General features: G+C 33.8%; 3 protein-coding genes and 1 pseudogene across 4 annotated transcripts; 2 read left to right on the top strand and 2 right to left on the bottom strand.

The window, feature by feature from the left end:
* The first annotated feature begins 2,315 nt into the window (after window positions 1-2,315).
* LOC142532870 (uncharacterized) lies at window positions 2,316-7,185 on the top strand. The gene is made up of 8 exons (XM_075639395.1): window positions 2,316-2,678; window positions 2,774-2,865; window positions 3,451-3,522; window positions 3,624-3,730; window positions 3,870-3,925; window positions 4,578-4,752; window positions 5,680-5,973; window positions 6,172-7,185. The coding sequence occupies exons 1-8, from the start codon at window positions 2,526-2,528 to the stop codon at window positions 6,999-7,001; spliced, it is 1,779 nt and encodes a 592-aa protein (XP_075495510.1). The 5' UTR covers window positions 2,316-2,525; the 3' UTR covers window positions 7,002-7,185.
* A 188-nt stretch (window positions 7,186-7,373) lies between these two features.
* LOC142532464 (putative pentatricopeptide repeat-containing protein At3g49142) lies at window positions 7,374-8,817 on the bottom strand (annotated as a pseudogene).
* A 1,242-nt stretch (window positions 8,818-10,059) lies between these two features.
* On the top strand, window positions 10,060-13,873 carry LOC142532869 (putative inactive receptor kinase At4g23740). Of its 2 annotated transcripts, none has more exons than XM_075639393.1 (3): window positions 10,060-10,689; window positions 11,538-12,841; window positions 12,919-13,873. In XM_075639393.1, the coding sequence occupies exons 2-3, from the start codon at window positions 11,599-11,601 to the stop codon at window positions 13,587-13,589; spliced, it is 1,914 nt and encodes a 637-aa protein (XP_075495508.1). In that variant the 5' UTR covers window positions 10,060-10,689; window positions 11,538-11,598; the 3' UTR covers window positions 13,590-13,873. The 2 variants fall into 2 exon arrangements, with proteins under 2 accessions (XP_075495508.1, XP_075495507.1); XM_075639392.1 differs by having other exon boundaries at window positions 10,061-10,689; window positions 11,529-12,841.
* Window positions 13,874-14,041: 168 nt separating this feature from the next.
* On the bottom strand, window positions 14,042-22,806 carry LOC142533932 (potassium transporter 26-like). The gene is made up of 7 exons (XM_075640866.1): window positions 22,679-22,806; window positions 20,690-21,164; window positions 20,482-20,532; window positions 20,106-20,366; window positions 19,940-19,992; window positions 18,481-18,850; window positions 14,042-15,115 (listed from the first exon to the last, which is right to left on the bottom strand). Exons 1-7 carry the CDS (start codon window positions 22,781-22,783, stop codon window positions 14,295-14,297), a joined length of 2,136 nt encoding a protein of 711 aa, XP_075496981.1. The 5' UTR covers window positions 22,784-22,806; the 3' UTR covers window positions 14,042-14,294.
* Window positions 22,807-23,212: the final 406 nt, after the last annotated feature.

Below are 23,212 nucleotides of genomic sequence, written 5' to 3'. Positions count from 1 at the left end.
AGCTCATGAAAACTCAAAAAACCTATGTAAAATTTGAGAATCAACTTAAATGGCTCGTTTTTGTGATCATTAATTCATTTAAGATTGAGTTCATGTGAATAGCAAGAGTAGATAGGTCTCTTGTGAGACTGGTCTCACGAATCTTTATCTGTGAGATGGGTCAACCATATCAATTTCACAATAAAAAATATATCTTAGCATAAAAAATAATATTTTTCATAAATGACCCAAATAAGAGATACGTCTCACAAAATACGACCTGTGAGACCGTCTCACACAAGTTTTTACCGAATAACAATATCCAGGAAGAGTTGGTTTCAATATTTTCTTTTTAGTATTTTTTTTCCTGAAATTATAGTATAATTGTTAATGAAAATTTTCTTCCTAAAATTTTGAAATAGATTCGTTGATCGAAACGCAAAAACAAAACGATAATATGATACATTCCTAATTAGAGAATGTTTTTAAAATGTGAAATGAAATTTTTTAGTTTTTTAAAATTGATTTGGTAGGAGAGAAAATAAAAAGTAAAGAAAAATAATATATATGTAGTTGGATGATTAGAGAGTATTTTGAGAATTATAATTTTTTTTACTATTATACTAAATTTAATTAGTAAAAGAGGTTTAACTCTAGTAAATAATATATAAATATAATATATATATCTTGGTAATTTCTGTGCATATATTTTTAAATCTTATTATTTAAATTTTAATAAAAAATTTAGGTATTAGCTATGATTAAAGTTATAAATAATGTATATTATATTCAAGGGTAAAATAAATATTTTGTTATTATAAGATTTGAAAAAAATATTAAATAAGGATTAATAAGTGAGTCACATATTTATTAAATGGATAGATTTTTATATTAAATTTTTATTAAATAAAAGATGAAATGTTTTTATCTTTTTTTTAATAATCTTTTTGCTGAAATGAACAACGTAGTTACATGGTACATAGTATATATAAATACACATACAAACACACACATATATATTCCAAGGGTTAGCCATTCACGCGTGCAGCCGCTTGCTTATATCTATTTTTCAATCTAATTAATTATTTTTAGATAAATGTAGTTAGTCATTATTATTAAAATAAAATATTTTACATTTTAAAAAATATGAGAAAGTGAAAAGATTTGATATGATAGTCATAATTAGGGTGTTCAAATTTTTTTATTAACCACTCGAACCGCCCGAACCGAATTGCATTGCACCGTTTTTCATAATATTTTATAAAAATCACTGATTAAAAATATTAATCATAAACCGCACCGCATACGCGGTTCAGTTATTTTTTTTGCCAAGAACCATACCGCACCGCACTGCACCGCACCGCTTGCCATAATATTGGACCTAGAATTATAATAATTTGTAGACAACATATTCAAATAAAGAAGTCATCATTTATTATATCACAAATCTCTTCAAATTATTATTCTTACAAATAAAACTTATATTTTTCTTAATTATTTTTCATATTAGTCTTTTATTAAAGTATTTATTTCTTTTGCTATAATATTTTGTTTGAAGTTTGAAAGTAAAAAAAATGATAAAATAGTGTAAATGTCATTTTTGTTGTGAATGTGTTGTGTTGTTAAATTATTATCTTAGTTTTGAATCTTGATTATTGTTTTATCTATTCTAATCTTTATATGTTTTGAAATATATTTTATATTTGAAGATAATATATTGTTATTGTTTTCAAATAAATTAGAATATATGTTCTAATATTTTTCATTAAAAAACCGTAAATCGACCGCAAACGCTTGAAACCGCTCACAATCGTAAGGCTAATTTTTCATGTAAAACTGCGATTAATTTTTCAAAATACTAACCGACCGCATATGACAATCCGGTTTGAATTTTTTTTAAAAAATCGTAAAACCACACCGTGATCACCCTTAGTCATAATGGAATTATATTTTATAAATTTTGTACAATAAACTTTCATTATGTTTTATTAAATGATATAAAAGGAGGTATTCTTATTCGTTTAATTAAAGAGTCGATCTGTTGTGAGACGGTCTCACGAACCTTTATCTGTGAAACGTGTCAACCCTATCGATATTCACAATAAAAATTAATATTCTTAACATAAAAAATATTTTTTCATGGATGATCCAAATAAAATATCTGTCTTACAAAATAATACCCGTGAGACAGTTTCATACAAATTTTTGCCTTAATTAAAATATTTGCTAGGGTTTGATATCTGTATATAGCATCGAAGATAATGATTTTTAAAATAAAAATTATTTTCGTTTTTTAAATAACTTGAAATATACTAAAAAAATTAAAACATTTAAAAAATAAATAAATTAGTAAGTGAAAAACCTGCGGGATACTTTCATTAATTTAGAATTTATTTGCTCAATCACCACCCAAACTCTACTCGTCGCCGCCACTGTCCGGTCGCTCCGCTTCCGATACGCTTTTGGGATTTTCTTCTGCCAGCTTTATTCTCTTCCGCTTCTTTTACTGGTGAGGCTCAGGGAAAGAAAGGGAAGAGTCATAAGCTATGGATAACACACTGTTTGCTTATAACGAAGGCCCAACACACGAATCCGACGGCTTCAAAACTGTGAGTTGGTTAAGCTGGGAAGACTGGCGGTTCGTCAGAGAATCACTTTTCTCCTCTTCTCCAGATTTAGTTGCCTCTGCCCTTCAAAGAGTAAGTACTTTATGCAATAATTAATTTAGCATTTATTTTATGTCTATCGATTGAATGAGCAGCGTTTCCTTTTTTGTTGTTGTGGGTTTTTTTAGATACGGACGTGGCGGAGTAGGAGCTGCATTCCTGTGGCGGTTGAAGTTACAGCTTCGATTATTGAAACCCAGCAGCAAGATCCGTCCTTTAGGTAATCCTTGTTTTTTTTTACACATCGTAAAAGAAGCATGTTTGGAGTTGGGTATGATTAATCTTTGATACTGTGTATGACTTTTTGTCTAGTTTTGTTGAATTCGGAAAACAATAGGCTTCTTGATGCTTGTTAGTTTTTCATGGACCGATTGAAACCGATCCCTATTTTTACCTTCATTTGTTTGGAGGAACTGTTATGCCTCGCAGTAAGTAAAATCAGCAATATAATATGCTAGTTTGGAAGGCCTTTTTTGTTCGTTTGTTTTTATCTAGTAAATATTTTTATAATGAAATTCAAAAAAGATGATTTGTTTGAATTGATATGTTAATGCCTTGTAGAATTTCAGCTAGAGAATATTTCTTTAATAGTTAGAAAAATATATATGTCCATTATTTAATTATCACTTATTTCAAATGAAGTTACTTATGGCTCGATAAGTATAAGATGCATTCTACTCGATTACCTTAATGCCTGCTTTAAATCTAGTTGATAGGTTGCTGAAGGAATCTTAGTCTGATAGTGTACATGGCATTACCTTCTACTTTTCTCTCTATAGTTTTTATTTCTGTGTTTTAATCACAGACATGATTTGAATGAAAGTGCTCGGCAGTCAGAGGAAGCGCTGTCCATGCAATATTGCATGGCAATTATGAGGTAGCTATTCTATTTTCTGTTTTCAACATTTTGATCTATAGGTTTGAGAACATGTTTAATGTTATTTTCTTTCGTTGTTTGTGTTTTTCGGATTTCTAAAGGCTTGTCAATGGCATAATTGAGAAAACACGAATAAAGGATGAAATTTCAATAGGTGAAGCAGCTAATGCCATTGGCATCCCACGAATGCTGATTGATATTCGTCATGGTGAGTGACCCCTTAATATATATTTGGTTGAATTTTAGTTTTGTCTTCTTTTAAATTCTCTCAACAGTGATTTCATATGTCACACATTTGTGTTTGTTCTCTTATTTATGATATGTTTGTGATATTGGGATACTTATAGAGGGTTCTCATCGTGATCTCCCTTCTCTCCGACTTCTCCGTTGTGCCTCAGAAAAGGTCAGTTTTGATTCTAACTAATGACTAATAGCTTGTTATTGGATGTTATGTTTTAATTTTCTATTTATGTCTCGATTGTTTTCTGCATAAATTTATTGTGATTTTGGCTTTTCCTTGAAAACATTGGCTATGTTTCGATCTGTTTTTGTGTTTTCCGCAAAATAATTTTAGGAAAATAATTAATGGAAATTCTTTGGACAACTTGATATATTTTCTGTTTCGTTTTCCAAACATATCCCACATCTGTGAGGAAATATTGTATTGGATGATTTTTAATATTTGTTGATAAAAAGGTTAATCCAGCTAGCTTTCTAAATGACTAAGGGGAGTTCTATATGTTGTAAATCTCCCTGCTTTTCATGTCTCAAACACACCTTATTCCTTTTCTTCAGAAACCTTGATCTGTTTGCTACGGAGGCCGGTGGACATGTTACCTTGGAATGGTTCCAGAAATAACTTTGGGGAAACATTTTAATCTCGCCGTTTATCTATTCCCTGAAAAACAATTGAACATCTATGTTCTTCTATGTTGAAGTTTCTATGCCATCTTATAATGTGATCTTTGAGTTTATGGTGTGATTGTATCTTCAAATGGCTATTGCTGTATGTTTTTGAGATATTGATGCTTTTGGATCTGTTATTTAACTTGCAGGCAAAAGATTGGTTAATATCATATTATTGGGAACCTCAAGAAAAGGTCATTCCTAATCAAAACATTCAGAAGGAAAACCTCGAGAAAAAAATTAAGCACCGACTACAGAAAGTTGCTCTCTGTCAGAAAGCAAAAATAGCTGTGCGAGCTAGTAATTCAAGTCCCAAGGGAAAATGTGAGTTGAATTTTTTTTATCTTTGTTTAGTTGAATCCTGATGAATTTGCATCATAATTACTTCTTTTATGACCGGAACATAGTTACTTAATTGTTTTTACCAGACTGTGTATGTACAATACATCTTTCTCCACATGAACATCAAATTATGCAGCCTCTCAAGACTCACTTAGGTTGCATGGATTTTATGAATTTATAAGAATTTAGATAGTTTACAGTTTTGGTTCGAACTCGATACGAAGTATTATAATTTATAACAGGAAATAAAATTCATTTATTGCTTAACATAGCATAAAGATTTGAAATTGATGGTTTGGAAAAAATAAATTTTTTCCCCTGAATGATGGATGAATGCCAAATTCAATGCAAAGTGACAAATCATGGAGGCATGTATTCCATAGCTAATAGTTACCGAGGTGTATTTGGATGAGTGAAGTGGGATTTTATGGATACTTTTATTTCATTTATTCTCACATCTATTTGTGTTGAACATTATATTCACATGATAGACTGTGGTAAACACACATGATAGGATTAGTCTATTGCTGTTGAAAATCACCCGGTGTAACGTAGGTTGATGTGTTACCTAATATGTATGGATTTTACTTGAAATTTATATGGCACCCATGTGTATAATAAATAATATAGTGGTTATGCCACATTAGGTTATGGTGGGTGTACTGTATACCAAATCACAAAATAAATTTTTCTTTCTTGCTGCTGGAAAGCAATCATATTCTAACTCTGCTGAGACCTGAGCGTTGGATTTTTATTTTGTATTTATGAAAAAACATTTGAATGTATAAAAAATAAGTTTAACTTACCATATATTGCTTAGTTTATTGGGATTTTGCTTTGTGCAGCTTAACATTATCTTATTTTCGCAAGCGCCCTAATCTGTGTGTGGGAAATGCCCTAACATTTTAGGTTATAAGAGCCAACTTAGCAAATTGAAGAACCGGCATTCCAAACTACTGAAGAAAGTTCTGCTTTTATGTTCTTCATTTTCTCCTCAAGTGGCACATGTTCTGTTGGAGTTCTTGCTTAGTGCATTAGAATTGTCCAATTTAAAGGAGCACTTAGAAGATTCCCAAATTGAACAGAGTAGTGAAAATAAGCAAACTGCATATGATGACTGGAAATCTATTGTCTTGAAATTATCCAGGAGAGAACCAGAATTTCTTGTAACGCTTGCTGACACCATTCTTGAAAAGATGGAAGGTAACTAAACAATTGCTTTTCACCTTATTCTCGTGTGTCTGTAGGGCATGTAATGTTGGAATATCATCCATGGTTATTTATGTATCCACTAAGAGTTCTATTATGCACGTAATCTTGCTGGCTGCCTTTGTACAATTAGTTTGAAGACACGTCTTGTATTTTCATCCATGGTTTAATGATCTTGTGAATCTTCATCAGGGGAACACCGGCTTCTAGAGAATTCACTCAAAGCTCACGGATTTGAGTTACTTTTGTCTTTGTTTGAGTCGCTTGTTCCTCATTTGAAGATCTTAACTACTGGTAGTCATGAAGAATCTTCAGAACACCAAGGTTTTCTGGCCTTGAAACGCAAAGCATCTTTAACTGGACTTCTCCATAGATGTCTTTTGATATCCTTTCCTGAAAACAAGCAACTAATGGGATCTGCCTTAATCATTGCACGTCTGATCGGCGACGCCTCTTTACTCCATAAACTAAAGAAACTTTCTTTATTGGGACCATCAGATTTAGAACCTAACTCTAACCCCCCAGGTGAGGTCATCCCTCTTTCTCAACTGGAAGATTCTCTCCTTTGCGCTGAAGAGAAATTTGAGTTGATCAAACAGTCTCGAATCAATGGCAAGGCTATAAAACCAAAAGAATCCGACTCGAGACCAAAGAGCTGTCGGGATGTGGTCAAATCGTGGAAACCCTGTCCCATTGGCATGCTTCCTTGTACAACAGGTTTTTTAGGCCGTCTTCCTTTCTTTGACTGCACCAATGAAAGCTCGGAAGTAGTAAAATTATCCGAGAATAAAGTGTTTAAGGAACTGAAGCAATGCAACAAAAGAAAAGCTGAGTGCGCCGTCCAAGACTTGGATAATTCTATTAAGAAAGTGAAGGAGACTGAGGCAGATTGTGAATCATACAATGGGGGCGATATTAGTTTAGAAGGTGTTAAAGGGCATCTGATGATTGATGGAGTGCGGACGAAAGTTGGAGAGGAGGAGTTTCTTGCTATTGCATCTTCAGTAAGGTTATTAGTTTGATTATTATTGGGTTCGTCGAAAGTTTCTCTTCATACCCGATCAGTTTTGGAGTTCCCTGTAGGGAAGTATTGCGATTTATCATCATTTTTCATCGTATAACTAGCACCAATTGTTTGATGTTATAATAATGGACTCGTTTATTGTAAATTTATTAGTATATTATTATTATAAAAAAAATCAATAAGTAATATTTTTAGTGTAAAAAGAAAATGGATGACCCAAATAAGAGATTCATTTCACAAAATATGATCCGTGAGACCGTATCATAAAAGTTTTTGTCTTACAAATTTTTTATTTTTTATGCATGCTAAAAGATATTAGTATATATATCTTTACTATATAAAAATGTGCAAGTCCATTTTCAGTATTAATTCACCAATAATCACCACAGGAGCAAACCCATTTTCACAAGTGGTGAAAACGATTTGTGTCCCTAACTACGATTTCCCGCTCGCTAATCTGGGAAATGAACTTTATGGCAAAGTGGCTGAGAGACAGGTTTTTCGTAACCCTGATTGGCATCCCTGGTTTGCTATTCATAATTGCAAATACAATGGCCAACTTCACGCTATGCACCACCAGATGGTTTTCTTTATCCTCTTCCTCAACGTCATGCATGGCAGTGTCGGTTTCCAGAACATAACCAGACTTTCATCTTCCCTACTAGTACATCCAACTCGTCATAGATCTTTAACGCATCAAGGCGTGATCTATCACCATCAAGAAAAGTGTGGACCTTGTCATGAAGCTCAACATTACTCATACCAGGCATTTTCTTGATTCCTCTCCCTTTCATCACAAATCGAATTAATGTTGCGTCTTTCCATCTCCCAGCCTTGGCATAAATATTCTATAACATTACGAAATAACCATATTGCTGTGAACTGTGGAGCCAACTCGAAAAGATGATCTGCAGCTACAACTCCGATATCCATGTTATTATAGACGCAGCAAGCACTCAATAGAGCTCCCCAAGCCCTCTCGGTTGGTTCCGTTGGCATTTTCTTGATATGATCATATGCCTCATCCATTAGACCAGCTCGTCCCTGTAGATCAACCATGCAAGTAAAGTGCTTCAACATTGGAACTATCTTTTATTCATCTGTCATCAATCTATAATAATATCTCCCTTCTGCTAACAATCCCGCATGGCTGCAAGCTGAAAGAATTGAGACAAAAGCTATAGAATCAGGAACAAGATCTAAGTCCTGCATTTTAGTGAATAATTCAATGGCTAATTGATCTTTGCCGCTCCTACCATAGGCAGACATCAATGAAGTCCATGATACAATGACCTTAATGTGCATCTTATCAAACACCTTTCTCGTCTCTCGCAAACATCCACACTTGGCATACATGTAATAGCATCCGGTTCCAACCATGAGCTTGCATTTGTGAATAAATCCCAATTGCCTCACTACGAATAAAATTATTTACATACACTGCTATTCATCACACTCAAAGCCACCAATTCTTCTTTAGCCATATATCCATGATTATTTTTTTTCACAAACACAATATTTTCTGCACTTGTGCTAGTCACAGCAGGCAAAAGGCTAGCCATTGTGACCGAATCAGGTTTCATACCTAACGATTCCACCTCTTTACACACTTCCAATGCATCATCAAACCTCCCATTTTGTGCATAACTCGCAACCATAGAATTCCAAGAAACAATATCCCTTCGGAGCATTACATTATGAACTTGTCTTGTATTCACCAGACCACCACATTTCCCATACATTGCAAGGAGACCATTGTCCTCGTATTGATATATTAAATTAATAAAGAATGACTTATAAATACAATACATCATTTATAATCTAACACAAGGTCAAATCAAGTCCCTTGTACATCAAAATCGCATCTTTATAGCAATTATTATTCACATAACTTCGGATCATGACATTACAGATAACATTATTCTTTCATGAATTTCATCGAAAAACTTGCGGGTCATGTCAGGTTCGAATTAAAGTACGTGTGGTTCAGAAGACAATACCATAATTTCAAATTAGACTGCATAATTAGGACGAAAACTAGGTCCTGATACTAAACTTTTGCGAAAAATTTATTAGATAGGTCCTTCTCGTCGTTTATTTTTGGTTCTACCAATTAACAAGGTTGGTCTTATTTTTGACAATGTTTTGTTTTCTTGTATAAAACAAGCAGGAATTAAATTAGCTCTCTCAAATAACAGCGTTTGTAAATATATATGGTTGATTTTATGCCACAATAATGATATATGTCAAGTCAAATAAATTATATTTATTATTTTTCTTAAAAATAAAACCACATTTTCTTTTCATATATATATATATAATCATGATTCATGTATAGATAAACTTGTAATTAAATGTAAACAACCTTGACTAGGACCACACATATCGCTTGGTGAGCTAATCAAATAGCTGGATGCCCGTGTTTTCTAACATCATACGTTAATTTAAATATGAAATGTGATATGCTTTGCTCAATATATTTTGATTAACACGCAACATCACAAATTATTTATATTTATGATGTCATGACAAACAGTCGAAATGTATATAATTTTGATATGATATTCATCAACCGTCATCATCTTTGTACTTACTGCTGATGTTGTACTCACGTATTGAACATAATAAAAATATACAAATTATACATCCACTAAATTAGTGTTACCTCAGTGATAACAGATAGACAGTGTACAATATATTAAAATTATATATATATATATATATACACTCATATCAATCAAGAGTTGACCCCGTATATATCCGACGGAATCAATCACTCTCAAAATATGTATATATATATATATATATATATATATATATATATATATATATAAATATAAAGAGTTGACCTCACATGTATCCAACGCAAGCAATCACTCTCAAATAGGTTGAATTTAACTTGTTAATAGTTCTTTGAATATACGTGTTTTATAAAATTTGTAAGTAACAAATATAAATAGCCGGGGTTAGTTTGACCAAAATGTGTGATTAAAATTTATTAACCATAATTACAACTTTTGACTTTTCAGGAAAATGGAAATCAGGAGGATCATCCCAATTTATGATAAATAAATATACTCCAATTTCATGGATTTTGCTAAAAATCTGATTTTCTAGTATTTCTTTTATATATATATATATATAAATTTATGGTAATTTCTGCCATGCTTTGCCTTTTGTTGGCCTGTAATAATTTTCTGAAATCGAGGCTTCCATTAATGATAATAAACTTGTGTATGATTATGGTATATATCATCAAATTTTAATTTTATATATTCCAATTTTTGTCATTCCAAGTCGAGAAAAAGTGATCTTGTGTCCAATTATGTTTGTATTAAATATTTTTTTTAATGTTATGAACAAAGTCAGAGATTGATGTTAGAAATGTTATGTCCACTGTGTGATGCAGTATGCGTTGGGGGAAGTGCCATTTACGTGAACTAACGGCATAGTCAAGATCATCCTTGATCCTCCTCTCTCCCTCCACTTCACATCCCTTTCTTCTCCGCTGTAATATTACTTCACACCACGTGCGCTTCCCGCTCTCCTCGCGCCATTATAACGCAATAAATAGCAGAAAAGGAATTCTCACTTTTGGCTGTTCGAATCACTGACATTTTCAATCATTCGCGATCCATCGAGGGAGAAGGTGCCGATTCTTTATTTCTTCGACGCCACACTCCGAGGTTGGTTTTCGGCCCTCTATTTTCAGTGTTTGAATTCTTGTTCTTAGCTGTCATTTGTATGTCATGCGTGCACGCGGTGGATATATATATCTACCTGTACGTTTCTGGAGTTTCTGTAACTGCCACTATTTTTAGAATTTTGGTTGGGGTGTTGCGGCAGAGTTTTTAGGAAATCAAAAGATTCTTTGATCTGGCTACCGATGGTGTGCTTTTGATTTTTATTTCTGATTATTATTTGTTCAAATTTTAGCTACTTCTGCATGAAATTCTTTGAAAAGAATATCCATGAATTGCTTGAGATTTCAAAACCCGGAAATTTAACATCTGCATACTTTTCTGGGGAGTAACATAGACAGGGGCGAAAAAGAAATGGCTCTTAGAAATGGAAAATAAGTTACATCCCACGAAGTTAATTTGTGGCGCAGTTGACTGAACTTCTGGGCATAGCTCGGGCTGATTGCTATCACTCTAAAATTTAGTGCATGAGTTATTACTTTAGTGAACTGAGGCTGTCTCAGTCTACAAGAAGTCGAGAACTTTTGGCGTTTCAAATTACCAATTTAGTGCAGGAAATATAGAAATGAATAATTCATCAGCTGCGAATTAACGTGGAAAGAAAAAAAATTCCCTTTGATAAATTTTTTTTATCTTGTTGTAAGGAAACTTAACTACTGAATTTTGTTGGTAGACAAAGCGATGTTTTCAGAATATTAAATATAAAACGGCTATAATATTGATGGCTATTAATTATTTATTGCCGCAATATATGATTTATTAACTATTTGCGTGCATTTCCTTTTGTTCCTTCACTTGTTTCTACTGATTTTGGGATTTTATAGGTATGGCAGAGATGTAAGAAGGATATAATCGAAGGCCTTTCTCTTTTCACTAAAAAGACTAGAAGAAGAAATGAGCATAGAGATCAAGATAATTTGTGCTACAATTTTAATATTTAATGCTCTATACTTGCTATCATCAGCTGAACCTGTAGAAGACAAACGAGCACTGCTCGATTTTATTGATAACATATACCATTCACGGAATCTGAACTGGGATGAGGGAACTTCTGTTTGCAGTGGATGGACAGGAATCACTTGTAACAGTGGCAATTCAAGAGTCGTCGAAGTTCGACTGCCTGCTATTGGATTAAAAGGCAGAATTCCTATGAACACTATTGGACGTTTGTCAGAGCTTCAGATCTTGAGTCTGAGATCAAATGGTATCAGTGGTCCTTTTCCACCCGATCTTTTAAATCTTGGAAATTTAACTGGTCTTTTTCTTCAGTTCAATAGATTTCAAGGTCCACTGCCATTGGATTTTTCAGTTTGGAAAAATCTTACATTGTTAAATTTGTCTAACAATGAATTCAATGGTAGTATCCCATTGTCCATTTCAAATTTGACTCATTTAACTTCATTGGTTCTTGCTAATAACTGGCTTTCTGGTGATATTCCGGATCTGAATATCCCGAGTATGAAACTGTTGAATCTGTCTAACAATAATCTTACTGGAGTTGTACCTCAATCTCTTCTTAGATTTCCCAGTTCATCTTTTTCTGGGAACAAAATCTCACAAGAAAATTCATTGTCTCCGGTTATTTCGCCTAGTCCTGCTATTGCACCGAAAAAGCATCACCCAAGATTTAGTGAATCCGCTATTCTAGGAATTATTATTGGCGGTTCTGCAGTGGTATCCATGGCTATTTCCTTGCTGCTAATTTTTGCATACAAGAAGGAAGGTGGTGGTGGTCGGCAAACGGCCAGTTATACTAATAAAAAACCAAATAAGCAGGAAATATCTTCAAAGAAGATGGTTTATGGCAATCAAGATGGAAATAGTAGACTAACATTCTTTGAGGGATGTACTCTTGTTTTTGATCTCGAAGATCTATTGAGGGCGTCAGCCGAGGTTCTTGGGAAAGGAACATTTGGAACTACGTATAAGGCAGCACTTGAGGATGCAACTGTAGTTGTTGTGAAGAGATTGAAGGAAGTTTTTGTTGGGAGGAAAGACTTTGAACGCCAGATGGATACAGTGGGAAATATTAGACACGAGAATGTGGCTCCATTAAGGGCCTATTATTATTCAAAAGATGAAAAGCTTATCGTATATGACTATTTTGATCAGGGAAGCTTATCTGCCTTGTTACATGGTATGTAGAATCAATGGTTTTCTTTGTCAAACTATCAAATTTTCACGTGACAATATTGTGCATTCGTCTTCTTGCAGCAAACCGAGGCGTAAAGAGGGTTCCTTTAGACTGGGAGATCCGTCTAAAAATTGCAACAGGTGCAGCACGGGGTATCGCCTATATCCATTCCAAGAGCGCTGGAAAACTTGTACACGGAAACATAAAAGCCTCAAACATTTTTCTCAACTCCCAACAGTATGGTTGTATTTCTGATCTTTGCTTGGCAACACTGATAAATCCTATCTCACCACCAGTCATGCGGATTGCTGGGTATCGTGCCCCGGAAGTCACCGACACCAAGAAAGTGTCACAGGCATCTGATGTATACAGTTTTGGAGTTGTTTTACTTGAACTTCTCACTGGAAAATCCCCTGTCCACACTTCAGGGGATGAAGAGGTGATCCACCTTGTTAGATGGGTTATTTCAGTGGTTCGTGAGGAATGGACTGGTGAAGTGTTTGATGCAGAGCTTTTGATGTATCCTAATATAGAGGAAGAGCTGGTAGCACTGTTGCAAATAGGGTTGAGTTGTGTTGCAAGAATGCCCGAAGAGAGGCCAAAAATGAGTGACGTGGTTAGTATGGTCGATGACATTAGAAACATGAACAGTGGCAGTAGCCCGTCTCTCGAAACTAGATCTCTAGGTTCAACTCCTACATTCATGACTCCAAAAGTCGATGACGTCGGGTCATCTTCTGTTCGTAATTAGATTGTTGTTTATGAGAATTGTTTTCAAGTAGTTTACTTTTTGTTTTTTTTTTTTTTTTGTTTTAACGTATTTATCTAGTTTGTGGCATAAGAGAGTCACATGTTCAGATGATTCATTGTTACTAGTGTTGGTTTTGTTTATTTTCTTTTGGCAAACTGGTAAGCCTATTTGATCCATTAAAAGTTGTAATAAGGTTTATTTGCTTTCTAAGAAATTCATTAGCTTTTATCATTGAGTTCGGACCAAGTTTATGCTATACTGATTAAAGATATTTCGTTGCATAATTCTTGGAAAATTCACAAAAACTTCAGGCTTCTCATAACATACGTGCAAGACTGACTAGTGTATGTTCAACAATTCAATGAAGATGTATGCTTAAATCGGTTGGCATAAATTGAATCTAGAGTGACGACATTTCATTTGAATGCGGAAGCTGAATCCTCCGACAAATGTTATAATCGAGGTATTGATAGGTTGAAGAAGATCAATAGATTGTTAAGCCTTCAAATCTTAAACTAAATGTTCACAGGAGGACGACTAATCTGAAATATTTTATCAAGTTCTTCGGGTAGAACCTATTTATTTTAATTTTACAAATTTCATAATTCTTCTTTATACAATACCTCTGTTCTTCAACAAAGTGATGAATGATCGATCCTTTCTTTCGGCTCTAAAAATATTTGTTTCTGTCATGGTATAATGCATTCAGATTTCGTAAAACATCCCAACTTGCAGTGTTTTCTCATGTGGGATTCTCAGTGTTGATATTGCTGATCTACTGTTCTTCTGCAGAAATCTGTAAAAATGATCTGTTGTCAATCTTGCCAGAATCCCACCATCCCGATTTGCTTTAAGAATAGTCCTCCCAACAACAAACACAACCTCATCGCGTGCTGCTGACTCTAACATCCTTATTTCATCCGAATCATCAGCAAGTTCTTGAAGTTTTGCGATGATTAAGGCGACATAATCAACTCCTTCCATTTCTTGAGAATCATTGAATCCAAACCGCACCAAACACCGATAAATCCCTCCATGTCCCAACTTTCCCACAGTTAATCTTTCCTGCGGAGGCACAGTTTTGATTGGAAGAATTCTAATGGTAACAAGTACCACTACTTCACGTATAGAGTTGGTGTGTTGAATATAATGACGAATGATTGGTGGGATACCGTTGGCGAGATCGGCGAAGAAGAAGCAAGTTCCTCTTGTCCGGTGCACACTGTTACTCGCCAAGATTTGATCCAATTCTTGGGTGGTCATCTTGTTTTCGGATTCATAATCTGTCTTTTTACTTCTTCCATATGTCCATGATAACATGACAGCGAGGAAGAACGCAGATATGGCAAACGGTACCCATCCTCCTTGTGGGATTTTGTTTAGCAGAGATGTCATGAAAATGCCCTCAATTATAATGTAAGGGAAGAAGAAACATAGGACTAGTACGACTCTTGTCTTCCATATAACCAGCATGACTATTGTTGTCAAGAATGTTGTTATAATCATGACCCATATGACCACCACACCTGTAGTAAACACAAATGTTTAAACAAAGGATGATTTCTGATAGTTTAAAGATGAAAGAATAAAAATATGAATAAGATCTTTGCACAAAAGTATGAAAAAAGTTGGAAGATATATTAGAAAAGAAAGCTGAGAACTTCAATTTTATTCAACGGAAGCTTTACAATTTATAGACTAATGAATAACCAACAAACTAACAAATTGCCTATAATTTAGGAACTGACAATTGATTTATTAAACTTGACTAACAAATAAGAAATTACAAAAGAATAACAGAGAACATGATATAACAAGTATGAGGTGACAACTTTGATGCAAATAACCAACAATCCTCCTTGCATTAAGGGCTGCAAACTCCAAGTCTTTGTCTAAGAAACTCAAATTTGTTTGGTGGAAGAGGTTTTGTGAATATATCAGCAAGTTGGTCTTCAGATTTGCAATAAATCAGGCTCACTTCTCCTTCTTTTTGCACTTCTCTTAAAAAGAACAACTTGATCTTAAAATGTTTGGTTTTTCCATGAAAAACTGGATTATGTGATATTGATATCGCGGCTTGATTGTCAGCAAATACCTCTGTAACATTTAATTGCTTCAAGTGTAAGTCACATAACAACTTTCTCAACCACAATGCTTTGTTTGCTGTTGCTGTAGTAGCAACAAATTCTGCCTCTGCAGTGGAATGTGCCACATTTTATTGCTTTTTGGAACACCAAGAAAACACACCAGATCCTAGATTAAAACAATACCCAGATGTACTCTTCATATCATCTTTGGATCCACCCCAATCACTCTCAGAAAATCCTGGCAACTTGAAGTTTTGACACTTCTTGAATTTTACACCATAGTCAACAGTCCCTTTGATATATCTAATGACTCTTTTTGCTGCTTGAAGGTGTATTTCAGTAGCACAATGCATAAAACGAGAGAGAATGCTTACAGCAAAAGGAATATCTGGTCTTGTGGCAGTTAGGTACATCAAACATCCAACCATACTTCTGAAATATCTTTCTTCAACTTTGTCTGAACCATCTTCCTTGCTTAAGCTTTCTTTTTGATTATGGTGTAGCCATTTCTTTGCATTCTTCCATATGAAACTTTTTAAGTATTTCCTTAGCGTATTTTCTCTTACAGATGAAAACTTCTCCATCAGCTTGTTTGATTTTTATGCCAAGAAAATATTTCATTAGCCCAAGATCTGTCATGTCAAAGACCAGCATCATATCTTGCATGAATCCATCAATAAGCTTGGCATTGCTACCTGTCACCAACAAATCATCCACATACAAAGACACAACAAGAATAAGTTGAAGCTTTTGAGTGGCCTTCCAAGTTGACTTTGGGAATGGTCTTCTTCTGTGTTTACCATATTGACAAGTATAACAGTTTAACAAGTGATTTCCAAAGTTTGGTAAGCCAATTGTCAACTTTTTTTCCTGCATGAGCTGCATCTTTTCCAAATGACAATGACCGAACCTCTTGTGCCATATTGCAGCGCTGCTGATTTCAGTAGAATATGCAACAATTTCTTCTTTCATGGGATCAAAAGAAAAACTATTACCCTTCATTCTAACCTTGAGAGTTTCCCGACTCATGGCATCAAGAATGCGACAAAAACCATCTTCAAAGATTACTTTAAAGCCTTTCCCCATTAATTGACCAACACTTAGCAAATTCTGGTCAATTTCTGGCACATAAAGAACTTCAAAGATTTTCTTTGTACCTGCAGCACTTGTTATGGCAATTGTTCCTTTTCCTTTGACAGAAATGTAATCTCCATTTCCAATTTTTACCTTAATGATATCAGTTGGCTTGAAATCTATGAAAAGTCCCTTGTCATGAGTCATGTGGTTGGTACATCCGCTGTCAATCAACCAACTTTCAGATGAGCTAATATTAGCTTGCAAGGCAAGATGCCACAAAAAGCTGATCCTCATCCTCTTGATTTGCAACTTGGGCTTCAACTTCATGATGATGAGCTTTTTCTTTGAATATCATTGCTTCATGCCCAAGTTGATTGCACTTTGAACACTTAGCATCAGGTCTCCTCCAGCATTTAAATGAAGGATGACTCTTCTTTCCACAATGTTGGCAAACTGGATAGGAATTTTTTTGATTTCCATTTTTTCCTTTTGGAAAAACGGATGTACTTGCTTCATTCCGTTCGAAATTCTTCTTCTTCTTTTTGTATTTGGCCAAATTTTGATGTTTGGCTGCCAAGGCTCCTTCAGATGTTGTATCCTCTCTCATTTGTCTTCTCTGCTCTTGTGCTTGCAAAGCATTCAACAATTCAGCAAGAGAAATTTTTGTCAAGTCTTTTGTATTCTCCAAGGTAGTGACAGTTGCCTCATATCTTTCAGGTACTGTAACAAGAATTTTTTCAACAATTCTTGTGTCGGTAAATTCAGATCCAAGAAGTCTTACTCTGTTTGCAATATTAAGAAGCTTGTTAGAGTAATCTTTAATTGTCTCTGAGTCTTTCATTCTTTGAAGTTCGAATTCCCTGATCAAGTTTAGAACTTGCATCCCTTTAATTCTTTCATCTCCTGCATATTCTCCCTTTAGATAGTCCCAAATTGCCTTAGCTGTTTTGAGAGACATAATTCTTGTGAAAATCGTTGCCGAAACCGCTGCATGCTTTCGCCTTTGATTTTCTTGTCTTTTTCTCCTTTTGTGTCTTGATCTGTGCCATAGTAGGATTAGCTGGAAGAGGTTGAACGTCATAATCCTCTTCCACAGCTTCCCATAAATCCAATGCGTCCAAGTACGTTTCCATACGCACTGCCCACATTTGATAATTTTCTCCATCGAAGACTGGTGGAGCCATTGATGAAAAATGAGATTCACTTTCCATTTCAAACAGTCAAATGAACTCACAGATCCCTTAAGAAGAGAGCTCTGATACCACTTTGATAGTTTAAAGATGAAAGAATAAAAATATGAATAAGATCTTTGCACAAAAGTATGAAAAAAGTTGGAACATATATTAGAAAAGAAAGCTGAGAACTTCAGTTTTATTCAACGGAAGCTTTACAATTTATAGACTAATGAATAACCAACAAACTAACAAATTGCCTATAATTTAGGAACTGACAAATGATTTATTAAACTTGACTAACAAATAAGAAATTACAAAAGAATAACAGAGAATATGATATAACAAGTATGAGGTGACAGCTTTGATGCAAATAACCAACAATTTCTTTTAAAAAAAATCATGTTTATTTTAATTTTTTGGAAGATTGAATTTTTACTCTGTAATTTTAGGGGATTTGCAACTAGTCATACATACGCAGTGCTCCCTCCCATTTCGATAAATTATGTCAGGAGCTGAATCAGAAAATTTAAGCATATTACTTACTAGACATACCATATGCATTAGCTGGCTGCACACCACCTTCGAAACCGACAACAAGACCGACAGTGAGAAGCATCAAGAAGTAGTTGATTTCTGGTGAATAAACTTGGCCTTCATGTTCTGAAGAAGTGTGGATTATGTTAACACGGGGGAAACAACCGAAGGCCAACGACTGTTTCACGATTGAGAAGCTTGCGGAGATCATAGATTGGCTTGCAACAATGGCAGCTAGTGTTGAAATAACAAACATGGGCCAGTATACTCGATTTGGGAGGGAACTGTAATATGCATCAGTTATTTTCTCAGGGTTTTTAACCAAGTATGCAGTTTCGCCAGCGTATGAGAGGATCAAGGAAGGGTAAACCACCAAAGAGAAAGCCAACTGTAAAACAAGAATTAAAAACGATAGCCATTGTTTTTTAAAAAATAACCCCATATTCTTCCTCTAAACTTCGTAGATCTCCTGTTTCATGCATGTGGAACAGAGGCTGCGGCCCAAATTTTTTATTTATTTAATTTTTTTATGCACAGAATTTGAACTTAACCCATTATTATATTCAATTACTTGTCAATAAAATTTTAAGAATTAAATTATTTAATGTTTTTAATATAAAATCGTTTAATAGAATTGAGAAATTGAAATCAAAATATAAATGAATAGAAAAAGTTGAGAAATAAGAAATGGAGATAGTGGTGACGTCTTTAATAAATTGAACTAAACAATTATCACATGTTCAATTAATTTTGAAAGTTAAAAATATAAATTTGTATTTTATATATATTAATGGGAGTTGATATTTACACTGTATTTTTTGTTATTTGTACTGTATTTGCGAAAAAATTCTGACGCATTATTTTATACATGAAGTGAAGTGTAGATAACATAAAATAAAATATTGATATCAACTCCCTAGATTAATTTAGGGGAATAAAAAGTTCATTAAAAAGGTTTTTATATTTAAAAAAGTACCAAATTTAATATTTTTAAAAAGAAAGTTATTTTAACAATTGAATTTTAAAAATTAACAATTTTTTTAAGAGATATATTTTAGGCAATATATATTTGGTGACCCAAGTATTTATTAAAAGATGTTCGATTAAGTATATAAATATCATTAATTAGAGATAAATATATTTAAAAATTATAAATAATTACTATGAAAAATAAATTTAAAACTATATTTTTGGAGTTGATATAAATTAAAAAAATGTGGGCAATAATTTGATTAACAACCAGTTAAATTCATATTATTTAATATAGCTAAACTTTGTTTCATCCTCTATAATCTTACATTGAACTACGATCCAGACTCCTCCTTGTGTGCAATGATAAATATGCAGCAAACTTTTTAAAAATTTAATTTTGAAAATTTATATCATCATTTATAAGCATAGAATAAAAGATGGAATACAGATTGAAACAGAATATCGAAAGAGTATTACCATATATTGACTATTTCTTGTAACCTACCTGAATTGGCCTCTTATTGAAATGGCCCAAATCAGCAAACATGGCCTCAGCTCCTGTTGCATGTTTCATGTGAACTTGATTTAGACTCCAACTTTTATACTTTACAAGGTTCAAAATCACTCTGTGTGTGTGTGTGTGTGTATGTGTATATATATATTATATATACCTGTGATGCCCAAGAAAACAGATCCAAGAAGATCCCAAGCAGTCTTGCCGTTTCTCAGAAAGAATTTCACAATGTAGTGTGGTGAGACAGCTTTAATAACTGAGGGATGGTGCTTTATAATATTGTATATACCAATCGAAACGTTTGTAGCAAACCAAATGAGCATAATTGGAGAGAATAAGAAGCTAACTTTGCTAGTCCCACAACTTTGGAAGGCAAACAGGGCGATCAGAAGAACGACTGATATCCAAACAACATGATCTAACATCGAAGATATTGATATTAAAGTTCATTGAAGTTGACGAATGCGTCGTTAAATGTAACTTTATTTCACATTTGAGTCTGAATTTTGACAGTTAACTATAAACATATATACCTTGAGTTATTTTGGTGGTGCGAGATTGAATTCCTTGGAGAGCTGAAAGAACTACAGCAAAAGGAGAAATGTAATACTTTACGTGTAATTAAATCAAGAATCAACATGCAATAAGATATGGTATTTTTTCTTTAGGAAAGGTTGTCACAAATGTTATAAACGGCTAAAAATTTTCCTAATTAGTTTTTTTTTTGCATGCCGAATTTACCACAAGTTGCAGGAGTGAGTGCGCCATCTCCGATAACCATACAGGTCCCGATCAAAACAAGAACCGTGAGACAATTCTGAGCGTTTGGGTTTTTTTCAAGAAATTCCTTAGTCTTGGAGGTCAAAAAGCCTCCTCCTCTACCATAATGAACCGTGTCAAGATCCGATTCGGGTCGCATGGTCTGAACTGAGAACTTGCTGTGAAATTTTATGTGCCTCCGGATACAGGAATACAGGGCAAACGTTCCACCTTCGCCATTATCATTTGCTTGAAGCACGATGAAGACATATTTTATGAGTACGACGATTGTTAATGTCCACATAATAAGGCTTAACGTGCCTATAAGATCATCTTCCGAGAGGTTTGTTCGATTTGTGGCGGAGAAAACATTGACAGGAGAAGTACCCAAGTCTCCATAGACTATGCCAAGAGATTGGTAAGCTAAGAGTATGGTTTGCATGGCCGCCGGATATTCCTGCAGCAAAAAGGCATTTTAGATTCTAACAGCCACAAAACATCGTTGGGTGACAACGTGTGAAAAAAAGTGCTGCAAGTGTTCACATCACAACTGGATTAAAGTGTATGTTCCGAATATTGGACAAGTGCAAAAGAGCTGGACCTTTTTAATTTGGGCCTTTTTAAGATCAAAGTTTTTTTTTTTTACATTTCTAATATTTCAATCTTCAATAATTTATTTCCAATTATTGGCCCTCCCCAGGCCCAATAAAATTTAATGTCTAAAGAAAATCATCATCTTTAATTTATAAAGTACGAGGGTCTCTATCTAATTTATAGTTATTACAATAACTATTCAAGTGCAATAATTCATCTCCCATCAATTCCTTCCGGATTTAATTTCAAACAACTGACATATTTGTTATCAAATTTCTATTTTGGAAATCTTTCTTTTCGAAACGACGCTGACGCGTGTAGTTTCACACCAATATTTTTAATAAAAACGGTTAAAATTGTCAAAATCAAAAAACACGGGAGTAAGACTAAGATTCAATGACATAAAAGACCAAAATTGGAAGAAAAAAAAAATTAATACCAAAACACCCTACAAACAAACCCATTATTTTCGCATATCTCTCGGAGTCCAACAAATGATCTTTACTCTCTAAAGATGTGGGTGTCGATTTGGTTTACTTTATATATATTTGAATCCAATTTGTGTGCGTACTATTTTACACAAGGTTCAAGCAATGTCTAACATGTGGTCGTTTTAATTCGAACATGTAATATGAACTTAGCATGCATGCTAAAATAATTATTGGATAAGTACTTAGTTATAATTAATAATAGTATTAATACGGTAGACTTTACAATTTTAGCTAGTTAACCAGTGAAAACTAAGGATTCAACGGCATGCACGTGCTTCAACCATCGAGGTAGGTATTGAAAAATTTTCTGGATTAATTTATAACTTTTTTCGTGATGAAATTGAACCTCAAAGCTATAACCAGAAAGCTGTCAAATTTCAAAATTTAACACAGAGTTATTTTGGTTATATCCCGAATACGATTCACGAATCTGTTTTAAAAAAATTGTATCTACATTACGGGTTGTCATCCAAGCTAGCTCTCTCATGAATTTTCAGAAACAAACAACTGCGCACGTTGAATTAATAGATAGAGCTTTGCTTCTTTTGGAATGTTCTTAGTTCATTTTTTGTCAGACTTCCGTTCGACTTATCTGATAATAATTCTGGATAAATATCTGCTAAGTTTCAAACAGATTGGATATTCACGTTATGAAAAGAAAGAATAGTGCATGAGAGCTTTTTGTCTCGAAATATTTTGAAATATTCATGATTTGTTTCTACGCTACTCAATAAAATATTTATTTACTTGTATATTCCCGACGAAACCTTCTACAAATTTCAAGCTAAATATCCATCATTCTCCAGGAAATATCTGACAAATAACTACCGCTACATGATTAGTTTTAGTAGACGAAATAAATAAATAATCAACAAAGTAAAATTACCTTTTCCACTGTACTAATTGCGGCCACGACGCCTATCTCCTCCTCCCTCGGGAGCGTCAAATCGCCGCCGCTGCGGCCGTCGATTTCAAGCTCAATGCTTCCCATAATTCATTTGTTTCTTATCTCATTAATAGCATGCAAATTGCAAATATATATATATATAATATTATTCAAAGAAATTATAATATTATTTATGAAATGAATGAACAACATGCAGCCACATTTGTCACATTCTAGTGAAGGAGACAAGTACCCTTCGAACAAATGATTAAATTATATTTCATTTTAAATAAATAAAGGATTGCCCATATAAAATAAAGAAATTAAATATTTAAATATTAACCCCCACCCCCACTTATTATTATAGAAGGATGATTGTTGGGTAAAATATTTTTGTTGCTCCCATTATCAATCATTTTACCCAATATTCATTTTAGCCAATTAATAAAGATGATACTGAAGACAAAGGAAAAATTTTATCGTGATTCGATCTAATCGACTTATATCTAATGGTTACACTTGGGTTTCGAATAA

This window comes from Primulina tabacum, chromosome 18 (genome assembly GCF_025594145.1).
Source record: "Primulina tabacum isolate GXHZ01 chromosome 18, ASM2559414v2, whole genome shotgun sequence".
In the NCBI taxonomy this organism is placed as follows: domain Eukaryota; kingdom Viridiplantae; phylum Streptophyta; class Magnoliopsida; order Lamiales; family Gesneriaceae; genus Primulina; species Primulina tabacum.
Note: the sequence above shows the minus strand (reverse complement) of the source record. Positions and strands in the feature narration are given on the sequence as shown.